Source organism: Athene cunicularia (assembly GCF_003259725.1).
Source record: "Athene cunicularia isolate RWA chromosome 1 unlocalized genomic scaffold, athCun1 chr1_part2, whole genome shotgun sequence".
In the NCBI taxonomy this organism is placed as follows: Eukaryota; Metazoa; Chordata; class Aves; order Strigiformes; family Strigidae; genus Athene; species Athene cunicularia.
Genome location: NW_020799092.1, coordinates 19,985,393 through 20,003,790, shown reverse-complemented (window position 1 = coordinate 20,003,790; position 18,398 = coordinate 19,985,393). Strand labels below are relative to the sequence as shown.

General features: G+C 42.2%; 1 protein-coding gene across 1 annotated transcript in view; it reads left to right on the top strand.

The window, feature by feature from the left end:
- Positions 1-18,398, top strand: part of NUAK1 (NUAK family kinase 1) — a 48,606-nt gene that overhangs the window by 16,815 nt on the left and 13,393 nt on the right. The window contains exons 3-4 of the mRNA XM_026863939.1: positions 7,709-7,829; positions 17,953-18,104. Coding sequence (XP_026719740.1) covers positions 7,709-7,829; positions 17,953-18,104 — 273 coding nt within the window. The remainder of the gene's footprint in view (positions 1-7,708; positions 7,830-17,952; positions 18,105-18,398) is intronic.

Here is an 18,398-nt window from a genome sequence, read left to right as displayed (position 1 = left end):
GGTAATCATATTCTAGTTCTTCAAGAGGCACTGGCACATTGTGCCTCAACTTATACAAACAGAATTTTGATTTAACTTTTATGACACTGACTTGGGACTTCTAGCACCTTGGTGCAAGGGAGAGTTTGTCTACAGGTAGTGAGTGATAGAGTGGCAGTAAATCAGCTTTGGGTTTTAGAAATATAATCTTTTTTATGTGATACATTGGGAGGAGGGGAATGAAGCAGAGAGTCACAGATGTTTGCTATATGCTTTTACCATACAGAGTGAGGCAGCTGTAAAAAATACCCTTGCCTCTTAAAAGCAAATGAACTTGAAAGGTGCATTGTGGCACGTGCACCCTCGCCCTTTATGTGTGCAGCTGGTAGCTCACAACAACAGTAACAGCATTTTGTCTTTGGTAACATCCATGACACGAGCAAACATGCCATGGAACCGAGTAATGGGCAGAAGCCCTGAGATTTAAATCAGCAGAGTCTCACTGGGTGCAGATGGCACCGGTTACCACTTCAAGCAACTCTCCTGATTACCACATAGTTTGCCAACATATCAAACAATAGAATTGGGACTTTGATAAATAATTAATAAGGGTTTTGTTGCATGCTTGTCTCCTGAGCAGTATCACCATAGAGATGATCTGGCTTTTAGGATTTGAAAAGTAACAATCTCCAAAACAATGGCATTGTGTTGACCTTACTCTTTCTCTGGAAGAGAGCTCTCAGAGATGTGTGAGCAAAATGCACAACGCCAGGCACTAATTTTTCTTCAACTCACAGTGGCCTTCTGTCCAACTTTTCAGTGAGTACATGGAGTGTTTTCTATGACCTGCAGAAGCTTGTTCTTAGAATTACATGTCCTGCATGATTCTTTTTATTACTTCATTTGGCCTGGGGTTGGAGTCTCAAGATAGATAGCTTTTTTTCCAGCAAATGGACACAGCAAAGATATACTTGTGTGTGAAGAGTCTTACAAGAAGATGTCTGCATGAGAATACCTTTACAGAACCATTTGGATGCTTGGCTCCTGTGTAGGGATATCTGTCCATGGCTCCTTTTTCTCACCTGGAAGGTCCAGAGGCCAGATAGACAGTTATTCAGCCCATCCCCTGCCTTTTCTTTCTCTCCTTTGTGCAACCTCTGGAAGTGCCATTTCAATACAACTGCTTTATCAGCATCCCACTCCTTATCATTTGATTGCAGCAACCTCAGGGACCACCCAATTTCATAGCTTTGTTTTTCTTCCTCTTGTGTTGGTGACGTCTGGGCCAAGAGCCATAAGCAGAGACTCCCCTGGAAAAAACATCATACAGTGCCAGGCTTTATTCTTTCTTGCTCAGCTCCATGGAGCTGGAGGAAGAACAATGTGCCTTTTCTCTCCCTACCCCCCAAACATCCTCTGCTCTCCCTTTCTCTTCCCCCATGGTTGATCCACCCATTCTTTACCTCCCCGCCTCTGTTGGCACTTGGCGCATTGCACTTCCCACCTCCAAGTCTCAAAGAAAGGAAACGGAGCTGTGAAACCGGCTGGGCTCACCCACTTCCCATTGCTGGGTGGGGATGGCCTCAGTTCACAGCTTTCGGAAAGGAGAGGTTTATGTGTATGTAACCCTCCCCTCCCTCTTCACCCAAAGAAAATAGTTTTTAATAATTTTATTTAAGCTGCTTTTCTGACATATGCCTCAGTGTCAGCAAGCTGGTTTCCCTTTCTCCAGGGACTGCACTCTGTGTCCTGATGTCATTTTTCTGACTCTCCACAATAGTATTGCAAGAGCCCATTGGAATTTGCTCGTGCATGGGTGGTATGCACAAGCGCTGGAACCAGCTTAAAAGTCACAGCCCCCATGGTGGAAAAAAGCAGTTTGTTCATATCTCACCACAGTCCTAAAAATAGCCTTGATAGATAACAAAGAGTGGAAGATTGTTTTCAATGGGACTGAATGTACTGCATGCAGAAATTGCTGGGGAAGGTTGAGTGATTCGTGGCATTCAGGTGGTCAGCCTTGGTTACAGCACTAGCTGACTTAAAAATCTGTGGCTTTCTGCACTGTGGCTAATTCTACCTTTGTTTATATTCATACATCTCAGCTGGAAATGAGGCAAACATATTTTCATTAGATTAAAACAGACACATGAACCAACTTCCTGAAATCCAGAGAAACAGCTTTATGCTTTGATGAAAATATAGCTGCTTTGCTCATCCCACAAGTGCTCATCTCATGATGCCAGCAGTGACTCAGCAGGCACAGATATTTGATATGGAAGTGGGCACCTACCGCCTGCCATGCCCTTTGCCAGATGTTTAGACTTTGAGATATTTTTCTGTATGTGATGGTCTTGATCTGCCTCTGTAAAAGAAAATTCCACCCGTCTTGCTCTGCCCAGCAGCTGAGAAGCTCATAAAGGAGGAGAGACATTTCTCTTACAGATGGGACTGAATGTACAGAAACCTTTGCAGCCGTCATCTTTTTGATGTATTTATAGTTCAATTTGTTATTTGTACCAAACAAAAGCAAAAAAAGCATGAAGTGTGTTGGAAAATACTTGATAATCTCTCTACACTAGTTCAGAAAGTGAGTATAAATCCTCTTTCCAGCAAATGGAGGCAGGTAATTTATTGCAGCCTTGAAGACAGCAGCTTATTTCTTCATGCTTCCTGCCCAGCAGACTCTGTAAGCTGACTCATGGAGGGATGGGAAGCCAAAAGCTGTGCTCCCTCTTTCCTTTCTGCTCCTGGAAGGCAGAGTATTGGTCGTGAGGATGCTGTCCTAATACAGAGATGTTTGGAAAGGCCTGGAAATTTAGAGGTTCACAACCTCCTGCTTTCTCTCCCCTGTGCCATAGGTTTTGGAGAGGGTATTCCCTCTACCTGCTTCTGAGCAGAGGCTGGTATCAGAACTGGCAATGAAGGTGGAGGTGGTTTCAATCCGTTGCTGGTGCTCTTTTCTCCCCCTCTAACCCCGTGTGTGGGACCATGTTGCCATCAGAACTGCCGAAGAGCTACCGAAGAGCACTGTTACTGGTGCGGACAGTCAGTAGTGATCCCCAGAGGGACCATCACGTGGCCTAGTTTTGAGCTGTGACCTTGGTGCTTATGTATATATTTAACTTTACATGTGTGAGCTATCCCACAAAAGTCTGGCCTACTCACATGTGTGAAGTTAGGCATGTGTTAAAGTGTTTTGCCAGATTGGGGACTCTGTCTATAGGGGCTTTGGGTGAACTTGAACCTGTTTTGTTGGGGTGAGAGGCTTTAGATTTCATTATTAAGAATGTGATATGTTACTCTGTCTGAGTGCAAGGTCTTGGAGTTATCTGAAATTCTCATTAAGACAAGAAGCTAGGAAAAATACAAATTCCTCCACTAGTAAAGTTACTAAAAATACTATAATTAAATTATCTAAGTCTTAAAACTAGTAAAATATATTGAGAAAGTGTGGTCGAAATATAAGAGCAGTGTTTTGAGAGTACCAAAGGGGCTAACAGCACTTTCTCTGCAGATCTTGAGCTGGAATATTTGGAGTAGTTAATGTAGCTGATGTAAAAAAGCATGTTGCTTTTGTCCTACTCTTGATTCATAGGCTGTGACCCTTAATAAATTTTGATGTTGCACACAGTGGAGCTGTTGCTTTCAGAGAAAACAAGGAAAGTAAGCAGGCAAGCGAGAAAAGGACCTAAAGAATGAACAAACAAGTTCTTTCATAAGGTATTTCTCAATTGAGATTATTTCTTATTAGGCTTAGGTTGTTTAGGCTCATCATGTACCATATCTGGCAGCAGTCCTGTGAGTGGGATTTTAAAAAACGGAGCCAGCTCTGTCTGGTGTTAAAAGAATAAGTGCACTTAAAAAATTTATTTTCTGGACTATATTTATGAGTAAAATATATTTCATGACAGAAATTCCATTATTCATATTTTAGAATACCTGGAAGAGAGTCTTGTTTTACAGCCTGATGCCATAACGTAGGGGATCTTATTTTGCTCAGAGAGTTGAAAAGAATGAAATACATAATAAATACCTAAAATGTGATCATGACTCATAATGTTTCCATGAAATACTAAAAAAACCCTCAAACCTGGACTGTGGTCTTATTTGTTGGTTTTGGTTTTTCTTTTCACATCAGTAGATTTAAGCCTAAGTACCCTTGCTGACATGGTCTGAGCAGACTGATACAGGTGAAAGATGCTTGGCTGGCAGAAATCCCTTTCTTAGAGGCGAAGAGCTGTAATGAACGCTGTCCTGCTGCTCCACCAATCCTGCTTTGGGATGCTACCTCTGACAGTGACAGTCTTCTGTTAGCGATCACTTGCTGTTTGGCCTTTTGGACCAGGTCACCAGCAAGGCTGTGCACTCTTGATAGCCTTTGAGACATGGTGCCTACCCATTTGGGGATTGTGCAGGCTGCCAGGCCGCCAGCATGGGGTAAGAAGTATTTATTGAGGTGCCTTCGAACCTTTCACTTCCCTGATGCTGTTTTTGAGGGGAAAAAAAATAGCAGCTGAACATGGGGAAAGGTAACAGAAATCAGCCTTTAATAATCAGATGGTTTGTTAATAAGCAAGGCACTCCTGTGGTGAGTTGCACAGTTTGGGAGGGAGAGGCAGACAGCAGTTTCTGAGATGCTGCTATCCTTTGTTTCCCTTAGGAGTCATGTCAGCTTTCAATTTCACAGAATCATCTAGGTTGGAAAAGTCCTTGAAGATCATCTAGTCCAACCATTAACCTAACACTGACAGTTCCCAACTACACCAGATCCCATTCGATTTCCTTGTCTCCAAAACGCAGATGAATAGTGCTGTTTCACCACTTGCCTCCCAAGGTTTAATTAATAAATGGCAGCACTGTGCTTTGAGCGTGCTCGTTTGCTATGCAAATAGATGTATTATTTCATCAGTACACGTGAGTGTCTGAAGCCTTGATCCAGTACGAAGTGCTTGTACTGGGATCGTGCTGTGCCCTGGCGGAGGGGTGTTGCCTCCTCCACAGTGCTCCTGCAGTTTGGCAGGATTGCAGGGTATGGTCTGAGCGTGGGCAGGCGGATGCTGAGCAGGATCTGTGGACACCACTGGAGTTAAGATAGTTCATACCTGCTGAGGGTCTTTCCCTGTTTTCTAAATGCCAGTCACTGTGATCTGAAGTAGCTGAGGGAGGGAGGAGAAAGTCTTGAATATTAAAAGCTGAGAAATGTTTGGCATGCATTCTCTCCTTATGCTGGGATGAGATCTTGCAGCCTGGATGTCACTGGCAAAATCCCAAGTACTTCAGCTGGGCTGCTGAATTCTACCCCTGCAAGTGGGAAGTGATGTTTTCAGGAGAGCTTAAGTACCATCTTCAAAATTTGGTTAAACTTTTAGGAATAGCCTTTATAAATTAAGGCTCCTAGGCACCTTAACCACTTTTCAATGCAGGTTGTGAGACTGTAAACTCTGGTCCTGTTGAAAAATATGTTAGCAGACAACACATCTGTTTGCATTTGAATATTAATCCAAACATATATTTAGAGTGCTGCCATGCTTTTCAATCACATTTGCATTTTTGTATCTAAAAATATATGTTTTCATATGTGCAGTTATTGCACAGAGGCCGTTTGCAGTAACTACGTGTAGACTTACAAAAGTCCTGTCTGTGAAGCACAGAGTCAAGCTAGTAGGAGATTGGCGTGCCCTCTGGGGTGCCGTTATTACTTTACCAGCCATGAATGGTGAAGAATTTGCCCGCCGTTGTATATTTGACAATGAAACCGTTCTTAAATTCTTCCTCAGAGCCAAGTACAAGCCTGTCTTTTAATAAAAAATGTGTTTTTACCCATGTCTATATTTATTTCTTGCAGGAATGCACATGCTGCTCCAAGAGCCACCCACATCCTTCTTGTATACAGGGTGTATTTGCATTTGCAGCCTGTCTCAGTGCAAACACAGGAAGGGGGAGAAATCCAGCCTCACTCATCTTTAGTGTTAGTTGCCTTCTCCATCTCTAGAATTACTTGAAGATTATCTTGATCACTCATTCAATTAATATCCGTTGTATTACCTTTTATAGAAATGTGTGCCATGGAGATAAGACCATGGTTATGTTGTTACTTCTTAAATCTCTGTACCAAATGTTTGGGTCAAGAGGAAGAAAAGAATTGGTTTGGTTTTGACATGCAAATTGGTTTGTCCCTTGAGCTCTACTTTTTGTTCTGTTGTTGCAAAGTAGGATAGCTCTTGAGCATGAGCTTAATTTTAAGCATGTTCTGAAATCTTTGGGAATTCAAGGGATGGGGCATGTGCTTAATGGTTTTCTGAACAATGTTGCTTTTGAAGGCTTTGTAGGAAACCTGATCTTTTAAACTAGCTCCTGTTTATGTACATTTCAATTTTATAATATTGTAAGTTTTTATCTTCTTTCTTCAATATCCTTGATGCTACTTCATATAATGAAAACAATACTGGTCATGCCACTTGTGATTACTGAAGTAGGCTGTGAAATTATTTTTTTCTGAAGGAACTAGGGAAACCACGTAAATCACAGATTTACAAATGTTTTCCCAGGAGAGGTCCACAGTAGTTGGCTGCATAGAATGACAAAAGTTTTGTTTACCCATAAAAGGGTGGTCATCTCAGCAGGTCAGTGATGTTTTTCAAAGACGTATTGTTGATTTTAAACTAGCTGGTAATTTATTCCTTGAACTCTGGCTTGTAAAAATAAAGGAGGGTAAATATTGAGTATAATAAAGGCCATGCTGCCATTCAGTATGCACAATGCCCTCACCTTCCTTCTCCCACCAGCTTCTCTCCATTGTTGGTTTCTGCATTTCTGGTAGGGCATGAGCTGACCTCCATGATTATTTATGGTGTTGTTCAGATAAGCCCTTTTTTTCACAGGCAACCACACATACACACACACACACACACACACACACACACACACTCATAAGGGCTGTTATAATTTGAATTTATATTGCAAGTTCAGCTATCACTTCCTCTGTTCCCACCCTGCCTTTTGGAAAGATACCCAGTCACACGATGTGCTTGAAAAAAGGTTGCTGATTAAGGAAGGATGCAGGAAGGATATGGTTTTGCAGTGATTGCATAAGTGCTGTGTAGGACCTGAAAGCCTTGGGTTTATATGAGGACGAGTTTAGATGTGAATTTCAAAATTTAATTCTTCTGATTTTTAGATAAGCCATAGCTCCTGAGCAGTTTGCCTGCTTTAGAGAACCATGGAGCAGCCCATGCTGATGTGATACTCTGTATATTAACATGGACAAATATAAATCTGTAATCAGCGCCCTGGATTCCCTGAATCTCTTCCATCAGAGATCTCAGAACAATTGTCTCCAAAGCTTCTGTTTGAAATTGTCAGGTGCAATCATGTCTAAGCAAATGTACTTTCCATCAAAACCTTTTGGGAGTTTTGCCATTTGCCTCAGATGGAGGGTACTTAGGCTAACACAGAGATCCTTCCAAAAGATGCTGTGTTTCCCCTCAGTGAAGTTCTAAGACCTGAAGATCCTAACACTTCATGTCACCCATTACTGTAATGAAAGTGTATTTATTGTTGTAAAATGAAGGAGCTGGGGCATGGAGGTTTGTATTTTAAAGCTTTGTTTTTGCCATACCAAGTTCTGCCAACATCTAACATCTGTATTTATTTTTTGAACTCTCCTTAATGGATTATATGCATCTATTCAGTTCCAAGAATAACGTTTGATTTCCTGAATTTATAGGTTGCAATAAAATCCATTCGTAAGGACAAAATTAAGGATGAACAAGATATGGTTCACATCAGACGGGAGATTGAGATCATGTCATCCCTCAGCCACCCTCATATCATCACCATATATGAAGGTTAGTGAATGCAGTTCTCCTCTCTGACTGCTCTGTTATGTTCCTGCAGACCTGATATTCATGTTTCTTGAGATCATGCACCAAACAAACCCCTACTCCGAGCTTACCAAAGAGATTGTTTTGACCTCTACCCTCCCTCTGAATCACCAGTGTTTCACAGATGCATAACCCTTTGCCTGGAGGAGCTTCTTCACGTGCAAGTTAAGCAGGAGTTAAACTGGACTTTGACAGTCCCATTTAGTTTCACCCTTGCTTATGCACCAGCCTGATGTCCATTTCTGTCTCCATCCCCTAAACCAGTCCTCACATGCTTTATTTTCCCTGTACTGCACAAGACCAGTCCTGTCTGCTCTAGGCCCTTGGTCTTCCCTTATGTGCCTGTTAGTCTTGCTGATTCTGTCATTGCTGCTTTTCCCCCTGAATCCCAGCACCCGCATCCTATTCACCTCTGCATGCTTTCCTGTCGGTCTGGTCGCTGGCTTATCATTCCTGTTTCCTTATCCTGTCTTCCCCCTCTAACCCCTTTCTTCCTGGGACACAGCTGGGAAGCCTGCTAATTCCTGCCTCTGGGAGCTGCTCCCTGGTTCTACAGCAAGGAGCAGGAAGCCCGGGGCATTCCTCCCTGTTTTGCCTGTTTGTTTGTTTATATATTTATAGAGTGTCACTCTGTAGTAAAATCTCCTCCTCCTTCCTTCCTTCCTCAAGTAACATCCCAGCTCTAGCACCGGGTACGTGCTAAAAGACACCAGCCAAGAGGTCTGTTGCTGCAAGGAGGGAGGCTGCATGGCAGACCTGGGGTGTGGATTCCAGAGGTTTGGAGGGGCAACCTTGTCCCCCAGGATCACCTCTTCCCCTGCGTGCAGAACAGGCAGCCCGATTTTAGCCCTACGTATTTACATACCCGTGAGGTAAACGCGCAAGGTGATGATATATATATGGCAGCTCCAGTCTGAGAGTTGATACGACTGATTAAAACAAGGGCTGGCTTGGCGTACTGTTACAGTATCGCATATTGAGTTATTCAAAAGCATGTTCTTGTACTTGAAAAGAGATGAATATCTGTCTTTTTATTGAATAAACTCATAACAGGATCTGGGAACAGAAAAGGGGAGGGATGCTGTGTCAGCATGTGGGTTGCAAATGGAACAAAAGTTATTTTGAATGTGCACAGGAACTCAGAAAGAAAAAAGATTAAGCATGCTGTGGTCCTTTGACCAATTGCCCTTCTCGTCCTTGCTTTAAATACTTTTTACTGAGTTAAAACATTTGTAAAAGTTAAAAAGATTACAGCATTTTTAAGAAGCAGACAATAAAGTCCCGTGAGAGCAAAACCTTCCCCTCTGGCCCTGTGGAGGGAGAAGTAGTGCTTCTGCAGCAGAGCCAGTCAGGCTCTCTGATGGAGGATTCATCCTGTCTGCAAGAGCACAAGCACCTGTGGCAGGTGATGTTGAGGTCTTCTTACAGTCCGTCATCCAGCAGCAGCACTTTACGGCAACAAACCTGAGGGCAGTTTTTTTCTCTCATTTCTGGGAAGTTTTCTGTTCTGTTAGTGGTTAGTTTCCTTTTCTTTTTCTAGAAAGCAGAGAAGCCTTTCATGGTTTCTTATGTTTAATTCCTAGCCTGAAGGGATGGGCAGTGGAAGTCAGCTTTTTGGTTGGACTGTAATCCATTGGAAGGAGTTATGCAGAGCTGAGCTATAGCAGCTATACAGCTCACCCAGCCTTTCCAAGCAGTCGGAGTCAGTAGTTGGCCTTTAGCAGCCAATGCTGTAACTTTGATATTCTAGCACTGGGAAGACGTGTGGTTGCACAGCTGAACACAGAGCAGCAGTTACGTACTGCCCAGAGATAAGGATGTGAGCTCAGGGATCTTTAAGCATGTGCTTCATTTTAAGCTGAAGAGCACTTGTGGTGATGTTAAGGGACTACATCTAGGACTGAAGTATTTGTATCCTCTTGAAGTCGGATCTTAAACACATGGCTATTCCTCTTGAGTGATGCATAAAGAGTGATAATACTGCTATCCTCTTAGAAAATGTTGAAGATACTCAACCCTCAGGGATGGGCTTAATCTCACCAAATTTCAGCCATCTGAAATTTTGGCAGTTGGTGTACGCTAGAAGTCTAGTGTTCCTCTCCAGTCAAGAGAGATCAGCATCTATCAGGGTGACTTTCTCCTTCCTGGGAGAATTTTTTCAGGTAGGTGGGATAAATGACATACTGGAGGCTCCTGACGGCTATAGATGGAGTCTAACTGACTAACTTAGATCAGATGCTTAACTTTTAAACTGAAGCAACCCCACAGATACTTTTCTCCCCTCTCACTAATTTTTACTTTCAGGTTTTCAGACTGCCACTGCATGTCTGACAGTGCTTTCTGTAGGGGCCAGGTTGCACAGATCTGCCTAAGCATGGGCAATGCTGTATCTCCCTGTAATATCTTTGAAAGCATTTTGTATTGCATTTACAAACGTGTTTTTCTTAAGCAGGATCCTTGTTTAGGTATCCTTTTGACCTGCCTGCTTAAAAGCAATTAACCTTTGAATTTGTCAACTTGATGTAAACACAAGCTTATCTTTTTTTTTTGATACCAAGCAAATTCATATGTGTGGAACACAAAGCTTTCCAGTGTAGAGATTTTTATTTATTTTTTTTTGTTAACCTAATCAAAAGGCACATACCTTGCCCGTTACTGCGAGGGCAGACGTTCAGTTGTGACTCCATAGAAATTCCATCCTCTCAGCAGGGCTGTAATTGGCAATCTGTCGAGTGCGGCTGTGAGGGAAATGCTCTTTCAAGTGACTTTAAACTCCTTGAAAGGGACTGGATAAATGAAGCTGGCTTTGCTAGCAGTGTTCTGATTTCAGCACATAAATTTTAATTTATAGAATAATGCCTCTGTCCATTCATCTGTCTGTGTCCCCCCACCCTTCCCCTGCCCTGTTTCTTTTTTGCCTTGAAAACTCCAGGATTTGATAATAAAGCCTTTGAGAGCTAACATATTTTTCCAGGGGTAGCATGAGTGCAAAATCTATCTCATCTGGCAATACTTTATGAAAGTTAAAACAGGGAGAGAGCATCAGGCCTGATTCTGCAAACATTTAAACATGTGTTGGACCAATTATGAGAGTGAAGTTACGCTTGGTACATTCAGGAGTGAGCTCTTGAGTCTTTGTAGTGTGAAATACAGTGCCTACGTGAGTGTTTCTGTGCTGAAAGGAGTTGTCCTTGGTCAGCATAACCGTACAGAAAAGTCCACCCATTTGCAAAATGCACATAAAAATGAACAGATTGTTAGCTAACATGCTTGTAGAAATAGTTTAAGGAAGATATTCCCTGAAGAATGAATAAATATTAGGAACACAATTCGGTGCCCATGGAACACGATGGCATTAATGTGAACGACTAACTGAAGGAAAGCATGTGCTGAAGTGCTTTGCTGGATTGGGGCCAGGATGCTTAGAAAGGTGTTGGACCCTTCACAGCAACAAGGCACAAAAAATGGATTTCACATGTAAGAGGGACTTAATTTCTTTTTAGGTTACATTCTTGGTACTCTTAAGAAAAAGCACATATATTCTCCATCATGTATCTACCAGTCCGCAATGACTTGAGCTAGGTTACATGCTTTGGTTAATCAGGAAACTGGTTCAGTTCTTCCGTACTTTCAAATCCCAAAGGTAATAGAAGATGATCTGACTGTGTGTGATGGTGGTGGCATGGTATTCCAGGATATCCATCTTACTTGTCAAATACATGTTCAATGTCACACTGAAACCTCGACACACAGTTTGTGCCAGACTTCGTGCAACAAAAAGCAAATGCATGCTTGGTGTTTCAGACACACATAGGCCTGTCTCCAAAACAGGGCTCCTTGAGTTGTGTCAGTCGTCACCACATCCTCAGTGAAAGCAGCTATGTTGCCAAAAATCTGCCTGGGTGTCAGCTGGAGAGGTGTGTGGATGCGAGCCATTGCTGACAAACTGCGTCTTCCCCAGCAGCAGCGGCTCAGGGAAGTGTCCCCTGCCATGGGCTGCAGGGTACACCCCTCGAAGGGGCTGGCAGCTGGGGACTGAGGTGGCAGCTCACACCATTGGTGGTGGGTTTGTATATGGACAGAACCGAGTTACCTGTCTCAGGCTGACAGTGCTGGGGAGGCAGTCCCAGCCTCTGTCTCAGCCTCTGCTATTTCCTGGATTTTAGATGTAATCAAAGCAAACATTGGTGCCTAATGACTTCATCCCTTCTGTGTGCAAAACACCTGAAAAAGACAAAAGTCCCTCAAAACATCACATGGACGACTGGGCTTTAAACAAGAATGATGCAAGTTGGAAGGCTGGTTTTTTTTTTTTTTTTTTTTTACTTAGCCAAGAGAAACCACTTCAGCAGTGACACTATTTAACCACATTTCTGATTGATTTCCTCTAATTATGTAGGCTTTTGACCTTTGAGTGCTTTATTCCCATTGTTTTCAGTTGATAACGTCCAAGAACATAAAGTAATATTTCGAGAGTCTGGCGATAGTAATGAAACAAGTATAAACAAACTTAACCCTTTAGTTACCATGCCCCACCTTTATGAATTTCCTGTCATTCAGGGTGATCGCCTAAACAACACTTTGTTGGACATGACTCAGATGTGTGAGATCACTGTCAGGTCCAATTCACATGTCAAAATGATTGCAAGCAATGATGAAATTTATTCTGTCTTTCTATTTACATAGTCCTCCCGCTGCAATGTAAATGTTTGCTTGTCTGAAGTTCCTCAGCAGTTTGTAATGATAATTTAAAAAAAAAGGGAAATTAGCTCTTGTATTCTTTGCTGAAACAAAAGACTATCAGTGTAACATGTTATTGTGGCTGAATTAGCAACTCTCATTTTTCCTTCCTTTTTAAAGAGTAGACCATCAAAATCTGCATATCCTCAGTCTCATCTCTGAGAAACAACCTCAGCAAGGATAATGGCTCTCATTCTGATTTAATCTCCTCACTGGGGAGTAAATTCTAGCATGCTGTCTCATTTACAATGTTTATTGCAGGATCTTAACTACATTCCTTTAATTTAAGAAGAGATGCAATTTGGCTGAATAAGGCCGTAATTCAGGAAAACAATTTAACACAAGCTTAGCTTTAAAACACATATTTTATATCTCACTATCTTCGATTATAATTAAGTGTATGCATAAATTTGTGCATATGCATACAAGTGGTTCTCTACATTGGACCTTGGATATTTTCCTATCTGCTGTATGCTCTATTAAAAAAGCAGTCATAAAATAGTAATAATAATAATAATAATAATAATAATAATAATAAACCAAAATAAAAAATACGCCAAAGGGCTGTAAAGCTTTCAAAGCAGTCAAGAATATAGAAGACACATCAAGCTGAATTTCCAAGGTAAAAAGTACTTTTCAGTACTCACATGTCTTTTTGAAGAATAATTCGAGCCTTATTACAGAAGTGAGGTAATTGGGTCATACATGACTTTTCTGAATGAAAAGGTTATTCTAGTCTGCATCTCCAAATTAAAAACAAACTCGCTTGTTCTTTTGATTTGGCTGACCTTTAATAAAAGAGCATTTTGTAGCAGTGGAAAGGTACTTCTGTCTGCGGCTGTTAGGAGAGTAATAAAAATACCGCTGAATGGAAAGACACCAGATGGAAGGAATGTCAACATACTGGAACTAATTTAGGAGATTGCTCTGATAGAGAGCAAAGGCATGAGGAGAATTCAAATGGTTCCAGTGCAAAGAGATTGGCCGCCCCTCTTAAACTAACAAACTAAAATCCTTACCCCAGGGTTACATGTAAACCAAATGGAATCAGCCCACAAAGAGGTAGTCCATTAAGGGGGGGGGGGGGAAAATCCACCCCTCTCGGCACTCGCTGTGACTTTAGCATCCTATAGGTTTGGAGGAAGGGCAAGTCTTCTGCTTTGTTTTGCTTTCTGAATTTGGTAGAAATAAGTCCAAAGTGAACTGTCCTAATAGAGGTGTACAATGTACTATTAAGTCTTTCTGATGATGTTTGCAAAAGCACGTCTGTGTGGGCTTTCAATGCTTTTAGGGTGAAGTACATCTTAGCATTTAAGAGGGATAGTGAGAATGTTCATCCACTGTCAAACTTGTCCCATGAAGTTTCAGTGGAGGAGACTTCAGTGTAGCTAAAGGGAAGAATTTAGCAGTAGGATTGAAGAGTGCTGATCAGCAAGATGTCCCTATTCAATGAGTGCTATTTGGAAAATGGAAAGCTGTAGATAGAAGCTGAGTTCATCATTTCATGGCCTCTAAATATAAATAAGTGGAGAGATTATATCCAAGAATTATTGCTATAGTAGAACAAACAGCCTGTGAAAGAGACAGATTGTTGATGTTACAAAATGTACTTTGTCTCAGATATGTCTTTGGTAGGGAGAAGTGAAGTTCTTTCCCAGTTTCACATTTATATTCTTCAGTGAGCTCTGAAGCCAGCAGATTTGGTTTCAATTATCTGCCTAGAAGTATAGAACTTTATTTCTATGATTGTTTTAAAAAACAAACAAATATATTAGCATTAAGGGAGGAGTTTGAAGAAAACTGTAAGAAACCTTTCCTTGACCACTGCATCTTAAGCACCCTTTGCTGCTTGGGTAGAGTGCTGCTCTTAGCCTCTGCTAAGGCTCTTGGGGTGAACAGACCAAGCCCAAGCCCAAGCAAGCTTGTAGCCCACTGGAAAATGCTGTTTCTCCACTTTGCTGCGACCTGTGTGCTAGTACATTAACACAGTTCTCTTGCTCATCTCCTGGGGATACAGTCACGTTGTTCCTCATACCTTGTGGTACATCCAGTTCTTGATCCCTAATGTGCTCTCACAGTGCTGTCCCTCTCTCCTCTCTCCTGTGGCCAGGTGGAAGTGTAGCCATCTCAGAAGTCAGTCCTTCATCCTGTGGGCTCTGTCTGCAAAGGAGTACTAACGTTTTGCAACCACTACCCTGCACCACTTGACCACTATGAGGTAGTGCAGCAGCCCTCCCACCACACCGAGGTCTTGCTGCAGCTCTCTTAACACAACTCAGCTTGCAGAGTGGTGGAAATAAACACAGTGTCTTGGGAATAAATGACACGCAGTTTGTAGCAAGCGTTTCTCCTGCTGCTGTCTCCTCTAACACATGGAGCTCATGCCTCATATCTAAGCAACCCCCATCTCTTCATTTGTGAGTGACAGACCATCCTTCTTGCTATCATGTTGGGCTGTTGATACTGACAGTTCTCCATGTACCTTATCTGGCCAGCTGTTTGCAGAGTATTGATGGTTTGAAAGAAGCAAGAGCAGCCCCACCGTTCTTACACATAACCTCCCTCCTTCCCTTGACCTTGGTCAGGGTTGAGGAACAGGCTTGTATGACATGGCTGTCCCATCCGTAGCAAGCTGCGGGATGTTCCTGGGGCGCAGCATCCTGCCAAAGCTGTGCTTTTCTGTCAGCAGTAGCTGCAACCAGGGTTCAGGCACACTTCTAGGCAGGGGTGAGTTTTGGAATGAATATGCAGTAGGATGGCAGGTAATAAATCATCCACAACGAAAACAAAGAGTGAACCAAGCAGTCCCAGAAGCTATATAGAGGCAATCCGTCCATCATCAGCCCGCAGGTTACAGCCCAGGTGTTAACAGGGCAGTATATTTATTACCTCATTATTATTTGCAGTAAGTCAATCCAGCCTTTAATTAATGCCCTCCTCTCTTCCCCCAGCCTTTGGCCACAATGCTTTCTTGGAGCATATGTTTATAAAACTACATACTGTGCTCAGAAGGGAAATTCAGAAGTGTCTGTATGAAACCTGCCTGGCATCCTAACTACTACTGTGAAAATTTGTGGTGTACATGGGTGATGGTCTGACACTTGCCAGAATACCACCTTGTCATGTGCCTGAGAGTCTTGACCACTGAATTCCTTTTTAAGATTGTGTGTGTGTGTAGACATAAATCCTACTGCCTTTCCACTCCCTCCTCCTTCAGTGGCAGCTCTCATTTAAGATGTTTTTGTCAGGTGTTCGGTTCCCTCTCTATAGGAAAGTAGCTGTGTGCCCTCTTAGGAGATTCAGCTGATATGATGGAGGTGCTCTGAACTGAAATGATGCAGTTGATAAAAAATACTTCCCACCTCCCTTGAAAAAGAAAGATTCTCTGCTCACCTCTGTTTCTTGGTGAAGAGATAAATTGCTGTTTAATTCTATAATAGTTCAGCTGTGATGATGCTGTGGAGACCTCTGTAATGTCATCTAAGTTCAAGGGTAGTGTCCTTCTCACAGTGCTCCCTTGTGAAGAAAAAGAATGCACCAGTTTGTCCTGAGTGTGCTGGTAAACTGAAACCTGAATACAAGTTACTGGGATGCTTCTATTCTAACTGATTCCAGTGTGGTTTTGTGACAAAATTTCAAAATTTGGATGAGTGATTTATGCTTTCTTAAGTTTAAGGTATTATCTGTTTCCTAGAGGGCATAAGAGAAAATTTGAAATGGACATTCCTCCAAACTGGATGCTTTCCACTTTATTCCTGTAGAAATGCAGGAAAATATGGCAAATTTTAGTCCAGAAAAATTGGATTTTGGAATTTAAAACTTCAGAACATCGAGGATGATTTGAGAAAGCTCTCATGACTAAGTGATAAAGAGAAAGCTTTAATAAAAACCCATGCTGCAAGAATGCTCCATCATAACAGGGCTGTTAGTGCTGCTACTGCCACCGTCAGGACTCAACACCTGGTAGGGCATCAGCAGATGGGGGAGCAGGGCGGGAAGAGCCAAGGGCCCCTTTGTCCCCATCTGTGCCCCTCTGGTGAGGCAAATGTCCTCCTGAGCTCAGGGTGGTCCTTAGCTGGTATATGATATAATAACCCCTAACTCATTGAATCAGCTGCCTTTTTGGGGGCAGGGGATTTGTTTTGTTTTGTTTTGTAAAATCCAGTCTCTTAAATAAAAGCGCTTTTAGTGATTTCTCTCAGCTTACTGAAACTATTTCTTTTTGCCTTCCTGAGCAACCCTGTATCTAACAAGCCTTTCCAAGCTTAGAGAAAGGAATGTGTGCATTACTGCTTTATTGGTAACACATCACAGCACTTCCCTGTATGACACAGGACATGTTCAGTTTTTCCCAGACAATATCAGTCTGTCATTCTTGGAGAGGATACTGTAAGTATAATCCATCCAGAGACAGCTCTGCCAGTTTCCGAAGTTTATTGCTAATGAGGATGCACATAGGATGTAATCACTGGCAGGAACCTCTGCTTTGGGGTACATTGAGGCCAGCAGACAAGTAAGCGGCCAATTTTATCTGGCTATTTGCTCTCCCTTTTATCAGAGCTGTTTGGCTGAGGTTCAGGGGTGTTAGAGGGAACTGCAGAGGCTTTGGCTTGTAGAGTGGAGTGACAAGGTGTGAGAGGACATGAGACAAAGCCTAAGAGCAGCAAATATCTGTGTGTTGAGAGAGGCGGCTTCACATTTCACTGCAAAAGCTCAAGTTGTGGGTTTTTTTTTTTAATTAAAACCACTAAGGACTACTGCCTGAGCTTTGCTAAAGAGATATAGGAAGGCATCATTCCAGTAGGGCTGGTCAAAACTAGCATCCATTTGTAATAACCCCCATAACATCATTAATTTGCAGATGCTTTGCTGCCAGCGTGACCTAGCCTCAGCAGGCTACTGCCACAGATAAAAAGAAAAGGAAAATCACCATGTTTTAATATGAGCAGAGGTTATTTATGGCAGGTGCAGGAAATTTACAGTGGGTTGCAGTGGATTTTCTGTGTCAGAAAGGAAAAACTACTTAGCAGCCAGGGTATTATGGCGATTGGAGGCTTTGCCACCCTGTGATCCCATATTGTAGAGGCAAAGATCTTCTTTCATGCAGCCACATGAAGGTGAAGATAGCCTCAACTCCCTTCTCTTGGTCTGAAATGTAATCTTTCTCTGGAAAGATTTAGCACTGGAACTTGTGTTTTGCAGTGGGGTTGGTAGTACATCTCTCCAGGCTGCAGTGATTATACAGGATGTGTTCTGTCTTCTTGAGTCTTCTTCACTCTTTAAAGTGTCAGTTTTCAAACATATTGAATCAACTGTGGTGTTTTTTCTCTTCTTTTATCCTGTGCAGTGTTTGAAAATAAAGATAAGATTGTGATCATCATGGAGTATGCAAGTAAAGGAGAATTGTATGATTACATCAGTGAGAGGCGGCGATTAAGCGAAAGAGAGACAAGGCACTTCTTTCGACAAATAGTCTCTGCTGTACATTACTGCCACAAGGTGAGCAAAGGATTTGATACTAAAAAAATGTTATTTGAAGGCTGATTAGTGACTTACATATTTCAAAGCATGTCTGAGGCAGTGGCATTCGTTATTAAGTATCACAGCACATGATTGTATCAGTGCAACAGGAAATCTTCATTAGAAGTACTACAGTAGTTCACTGCCTGCTTTTAAAGACTAAGGATATTTTCCTGTATTATGGCAGATACCAGCTACTCCCTTACATTAGCTCTACATTGCATTTTTGCTTTGGAATTAATTTTCCTGGCATACCCCCCCCCCCCCCCCCCC